General features: G+C 47.0%; 1 protein-coding gene across 1 annotated transcript; it reads left to right on the top strand.

Annotated features, from left to right (window-relative positions):
• The first annotated feature begins 3340 nt into the window (after positions 1 to 3340).
• On the top strand, positions 3341 to 5487 carry LOC133657748 (protein phosphatase 1 regulatory subunit 3C-B-like). The gene is made up of 2 exons (XM_062059413.1): positions 3341 to 3792; positions 3979 to 5487. Exons 1-2 carry the CDS (start codon positions 3779 to 3781, stop codon positions 4934 to 4936), a joined length of 972 nt encoding a protein of 323 aa, XP_061915397.1. The 5' UTR covers positions 3341 to 3778; the 3' UTR covers positions 4937 to 5487.
• The last annotated feature ends 1461 nt before the right edge of the window (positions 5488 to 6948 follow it).

Genomic DNA, 6948 nt, shown 5'->3' with positions numbered 1-6948 from the left:
CCGCATATGTTGGTGACCCCCCCGCCCCCCACCCACCCACCCCCAGGGAGACCGGATGCAATGGACGTCGAGTGGGTCTAGCATAATATTGTGAAAGTCCAGTCCATAGTGGATCTAACATAATAGTGAGAGTCCAGTCCATAGTGGGGCCAGCAGGAGACCATCCCGAGCGGAGACGGGTCAGCAGCGCAGAGATGTCCCCAACCGATGCATAGGCGAGCGGTCCACCCCTCCGGCGCGCTTTTGGAGGAGCGCCCAGCGTCGCGCACAGATGAGTGGGCACTGACGTGCGCCCGGGTGGTGACAGTACCCCCCCTCCTATGGACAGATGTCCTAACACTGGAACCAGAAGGACACAGAGATCAAAAGTCAAGGGAGGGTGGAGGGGTGAACTGGTGGTGGGTCGCCGGCCCATGTGTCCCTAACATTAGCATACTAACATTAGCATGCTAACATTAGCATGCTAACGTGTATCATTTAAGTAACAAAATGTTTGACGCTGAGGTGTATACCTAGAAAATTAGCTAAACAAATGCTAGAATACTAACATTAGCATGCTAAAGTGTATAATTTAAGTGACAAAATGTTTGACGCTGAGGTGTATACCTGCAAAATTAGCACAAAAAAAGCTAGCATGCTAATATTAGAATGCTAACCATTTTGCCGCGGGCCGGTAAAAAATAGCTACGGGCCGCTAATAGCCCTCGGGTGACACTTTGGACACCCCTAACTTAAAGAGTTTCCCCTTTACAACTTGTTTTTATCATAAAAATACAGTTTTGTGTTTTTTCACAAAAACAGCATAAAACATAAAAAAAACATAACAAATATATACAAAAATGTATCTATCGACTCAAAGGTTAAAGTACAAAGGTTAAAGTACGTGGCTTTAGTTTTTGGTTTTGTTGTTTACATGGTGCTAACGAGACGACTGAAATTGAGCTTGGTCACGACGCTAATTTGCATCCTAATGGTCTTTAACATGATCAGCATTGTGCTGCTGACTAATGACGTCATTTCATTCTTTTCATTTCTCAACGGCACACTGACAACTTCAGCAAGAAGACATTCACACCACAGATGAGATTAATGGCTCTTAATCTTGGGGAACTGTTCCTTTTAAAGAGCCGTTCAAAAGACTGCCTCCTTATAAATATATATTTGTTTTTGTTGTTGTTTGTTTTGTTTTGTTTTGTTTTTTTCATGGCAGTAATAATATAACAGTTGATCAATAAATCAAAATGTATACATTACACCAATATAGGCACGATTGGGGAGAATTATAACTAATTTGGCTTTTGTTGCCATTGAAATTATTCCACAAGGTGGTGCTATTTCCCCATTTATTGACAGTGACGTCACTATGTGACGCTTTACCTGGCTTCTCGTCACGTGTGCGTCCAAATGCTGCGTTTACTTTGACTTTGCCGACTTTTCCGGTCGCTAAAATATCTGATTCATGACACCAAAAGACTCACAAAGTTTGCAGTAGATAGATATGATCAAAATAGTATCAATCTCACAGAGATTCCAAAGCCATTTCGACGTGATGAGAGATCCCTTCCTCATCAACAACAATGCCAATCAAGCAGACTTCGTGAGAGCCGACGATTACTTTGGGAAAAAAATTTCTGAGCCCGAACATAAAGAAGATGAGCAATAAGTTTGAGAAGCCGAGTGTTAAAAGGATGTAGCTTTATTGTGACACTATAGCATTAGCATCATTGCTAAGTGTTAAACATACAAACTAACCACTGGTGAGTTTTTCCTTGCCCGTATGTGGGCTCTGTACCGAGGATGTCGCTGTGGCTTGAGCAGCCCTTTGAGACACTTATGATTTAGCGCTATATAAATAAACATTGATTGATTGATTGATAACCATAATAAAACAAACACTTATTGTAATATTTCCACTCTCACTGGGATGCCGACCGACAGGACGCTCGCATAATTCTGTTTCAAATGCTAGCATACTAACATTAGCATGCTAAAGTGTATCATTTAAGTAACAAAATTTTTGACACTGAGGTGTATATCTGCAAAACTAGCTAAATAGCATGCCAACGTTTATCATTTAAGTAACAAAATGTTTGATGCTGAGGTGTATACCTGCAAAATTAGCTAAACAAATGCTAGCGTACTAACATTAGCACGCCAATGGGTGTCATTTAAGTAACAAAATATTTGACGCTGAGGTGCATACCTGCAAAATTAGCCAAACAAATGCAGGCATACTTACATTAGCATGCTAACGTGTATCATTTAAGTGACAAAATGTTTGACGCTGAGGTGCATACCTAGAAAATAAGCTAAACAAATGCTAGCATACTAACGTTAGCATGCCAACGTATATCATTTAAGTGACAAAATGTAGCAAAATTAGCAAAAAAGCTAGCATGCTAACGATTGGTTGCAGGAGCTCTTTGTATTCTCGATGTTTCCTTGCTTGCAAGTTTTTTATCTTCTGCTTTGGGGACTGCGCAACGAGGGGGTGGCGCTCTCGTGACCTCTGCGCTGCCTTTTGGTGCTTTTTAGTGGACTCGGGGGCAGCCTTTTGGTCGTGTTTGCACCAGAGAACATCTGCTGGCTCTCTGCCGCACCAAAGTCCGCGTGGGGAGACCGGAGAAGAGCTGGCGCCGGGGCGTCAGGATGGACTAGATCCACAAAGTCTTGGCTGGATGGGCCTGTATCGGAGACTTCGGTCTCCCGGGATGGATTCTCGCCCATCCGGGCGGACCGGACGTTGTATGAGAGCTAGTGGGCAGCCTAGAGCGGAGTCGGCTCTCTTGGTCGTCCCCATAGTTGGGTCTGTTCCTGTCTTGTGTCATCTGTTTTCACGAGAGTTGTCTTATAAACGCATGAAATATTTCATTGCGGTTAATCGTAGTTTGTTCGCAGTTAAATCCAAATGAGTCAATATGATTTTTCATGATTAGTGGCTTGCTATTTCAGGTTTTTCCCCCCTATTTTTCTGGACTTTGTGTATCTGCATCATTTCACCAATGTGGGATCAATAAAGTCCATCCTATCCTGTCCGAAGAAGGACATTCAAAGGCTGCACGAGGACATGAAGGGGACATCGAGGTCCAAAGAATAGCTTGTTCTTAGTTGTCTGAAGCCTTTATTATGTCATTCCTATCACTGTCAGCAAAGAGTGTTCCTATTGGTCCTCGTGGATCTCTCTGACCAGCAACACTCTTGTAACGTGACCATGGCCTGCAGAGACTGACCCGTTGGTCTGTAAAGATTCTAAACTGGAGAAGTCCTTGACGAAGGATTGTTTGTAGACTTGGTTCCAGTTTCCACCAAAAGGATTTAAATTGGTGTTGACCAACACGACAAACCGAACCAGTCCAGCGTGTCGGTTGTGTGTGTAGACTTTGAGGACAAACTTGGACGCAGCCAAGAGTGTGCAGTCCGGTCCCATGCCAGGTCACATGAGGCCACCTGAGGCTTCCACCAGAGGGCGCCGGCGGCTTGCAGGCGTCACGCAGATTCAAATAGCAGCTGAGCTAACAGAGGCCGGCTCCACGCAGGACACACCTCCCAGCAGGCGGCCCCAGACTCGTCCCGATTGGGCCGGCGGGAGGTCTGCCGCCTCCTGATTGGCCGCTGAGGACACCAGCTGACAAGGGTATGCAAATGGTGTGAGTGTCAGTAGAAAGGCTTGGGAGCAGAAGCTGCGGCGGGCACTGACGGAGCACAGCGGACGTGGAAGTAGACCAGCAGCGGCGTGGGAAAGTTCTACGGTGAACTGCTGGACCTGCTGCGTGTTTCCATGAGCGCTGCCAGGTAGGTCCTGCTGACAAGCACTTAAGATTACCTAAACCGTCGCATCTGGTGCAGAACACCAATCATTTTTAGTCTGATCAAACTATTCAGAAAGTCACCTGAAAAGTTTGTGGAGAAGTTTCTAACTGTGTGTCATGTGCCCCTCCCCCGTCCCCTTTGCCTCTGCTCCCCCGTCACCTACCCCAGCCTCCTCAGGTCGTTGAGTCCGTCAGCGATGCCAGGTCCAGTAATGCCCATGGACATGGCCATGAGGTTCTACATCAGCCACTCTCCTCCTCCGCTCAGAGGCTTCCTCAGCTCCTATGAGGCCCCGAGGCATCGCAACAAGGGCCGGGCTCAGCAGGACCAGGCGGCGCTGCGGCCCTGTCTGAGCAGCCAGCAGAGGACGGCCGGCTGCGACGGCTGGGGCGGCAAAGGCTTGAAGAAGAAGGTGGTGTTCGCCGACACCAAGGGCATGTCGCTCACCGCCATCCACGTCTTCTCCAAGAACGACGACGAGCGCGGCGCGGGAGCCGTCGAGGAGCTGCAGTTCGACTTGAGCGACCTTGAGAGCGCCGCCATGGAGTTGAAGATCAGCCCGGTGCGAACCCTAGCTTTGGACTTCAAGCAGCCTTCATCTGACTACCTGGACTTCCGTAACCGCCTGATCCGGAACGCCGTCTGCCTGGAGAACTGCTCGCTGCAGGAGCGCTCGCTCTCCGGCACCGTCAAGGTCCGCAATGTGGGCTTTGAGAAGTCCGTGCAGGTGCGCACCACCTTCGACTCGTGGACCACCTTCAGCGACGTGGACTGCACCTTCATGAACAACGTGTACGGCTGCCACGACACCGACACCTTCGCCTTTGTGCTGGACCTGCCCGCAAACATACCCCCGCAGCACCTGGTGGAGTTCTGCATCTGCTTCAGGGTCCAGGACCAGGTATTTTGGGACAATAACGACGGCAAGAACTACGTGATCAAGCACCTGGATTGGGCCGGCGGCACCTCCTCGGACTCCGTCGAGCACAAGAAGGCGGCGGAGTCCAGAGGCGGTGGGGTGAAGGAGATGGACTTGGAACAGTTCGGCAGCCCGCGTATGTGCAGCGGCTTCTTCCCGGGCTGGCAGAACTGGACCCAGGCCAACACTGCCGTACCGTACTGGTGAGGCCCTCAAACCGGGTGTTGTCGGAAGTCATCGTGCGGCGACGGAATTCTTCGTCCTTCATATTGAAGGGGAGCCGAGCGCTGGTCCGAACACACGCACCGGTATTTTGGACTTCAATCGCACCTTAAACCACCTTGATGATGTCATCAGATGGCGACAGCCCCTGATTGCTTCGACGCAGGGGCGCCGCTAGGGATTTTGGGCCCCATGAAAAGAATCTTTACAGGGCCCCCTGTATTATAATTTCATCATCATTAGGGGCCTCTCTGGGCCCCCCTCCATCATGGGCCCCTAGAATCCGCCCCCTTTTCGGCGCCCCTGCTTCGACGGTCCCGATGCATCAGCAGCAGCCCGAATGTCTTTCTCAGTTTGCACCTTCTCTGTGTGTGTGCGTGTGTGTGTGTGTGTGTGTGTGTGTGTGTGTGTGTGTGTGTGTGTGTGTGTGTGTGTGTGTGTGTGTGTGTGTGTGTGTGTGCGTGCGTGCGTGCGTGCGCGTGTGTGTGTGTGTGGATCAAATGTTTCCGTTTCCCTTTCTGGCAAAAAAAGTGATCTTGTCTGAAATAAAAGTTCATGTTTGTTCCACGCCCGCGTTCCTTTCTTACATATCCGAGACGACGGTGGGTTGCCATGGAAACATGTCTTCCCCGGTATTACGAGACACCTCAGGAACGCGCACGCTCAGCACCAAGTCTCCATCTTGGACGCATCACGGAGAGGAAGGGCCCCGGGGCCCGAACATTCCTGCCCGATCACAGCTGGAAGTCAGGAGTGGACAGACACGCGCGGGGCGTGCCGTGTCCACTTCCTGTTTTTCTTCGAGGCGCCGCCGCTGCAGCGGGGAAATAAGCGGCCAGGGGTTGAAATGTGCTCCAGGCGACACGTGCGGGCGGGCGTGCGGACGCTCAAACATTAACGGCAGAGGTCACTCGGGGACGTGGAAAAACCCCGAAGGTCGTGGGAGAGATTAGATGCAGCGCTTCACCTTGGAGGTCGGAGGTCACTTTCCCGTGATGCTGATTGGACGCAGGCGATCGCAGAAGACGGCGTTGACGTTCCTTATCGTGCACTCCGACCTCCGTTGTAGGGAAGTGCGATACCACTGATTTTTTTTTTTCTGATTGGATACCAAGTGTGATTCAGGCTGGTATCGGCGATATCGTTCCGATACTTTGTGTCTGCTATCATTCTAGAAGTTGTGTATTTTCAAATAATAACATACAACAGTACACCTGTAAGAAAAAGGACCACATTTGTGTCAACTATAACACAAATGTTTGTCTTTAAATATATATATATATATATATATATATATATATATATATATATATATATATATATATATATATATATATATATATATATATATATATATATATATATATATATATTTAATATAATATATTTAATATATTTAATATTTGTGTTATAGTTGACAAAAATGTGGTCCTTTTTCTTACAGGTGTACTGTGTATATATATATATATATATATATATATATATATATATATATATATATATATATATATATATATATATATATATATATATATATATATATATAAGCGGTAGAAAATGGATGGATGGATGGATATATATATATACAGTATATACCAGGGGTGTCAAACGTACGGCCCGAGGGCCGGATCAGGCCCGCAAACCGGTTTTATCCGGCCCGCGGGATGAGTTTGCCAAGTATAAAAATTAACCTGACCTTTTTGAATGAAAGAAACAGCTGTTCTAAATGTGTCCACTGGATGTCGCAATAGCAATTATTTGTATCTTTGTAGATGATGCTACATATGTACAAAATAAACCACATGATGTTAGTACATTAGTTGAGGAAAATGATCAAACTAAATAAATAACATACTGTAATTTGATTTTGATAAACATTTTTGGAAACACTTTAGAATGGGGAACATATTCACCATTGATTAGTTGCTTATTAAAGTAACAAAGACTTAATTTAGAGTTATTTGGACACTAGGGAAACATATAATGGTTAGGGTTAG

The sequence above is a fragment of the Entelurus aequoreus genome, linkage group LG09, assembly GCF_033978785.1.
Source record: "Entelurus aequoreus isolate RoL-2023_Sb linkage group LG09, RoL_Eaeq_v1.1, whole genome shotgun sequence".
Taxonomy (NCBI): domain Eukaryota; kingdom Metazoa; phylum Chordata; class Actinopteri; order Syngnathiformes; family Syngnathidae; genus Entelurus; species Entelurus aequoreus.
This window is presented reverse-complemented; position numbering and strand designations above follow the sequence as displayed.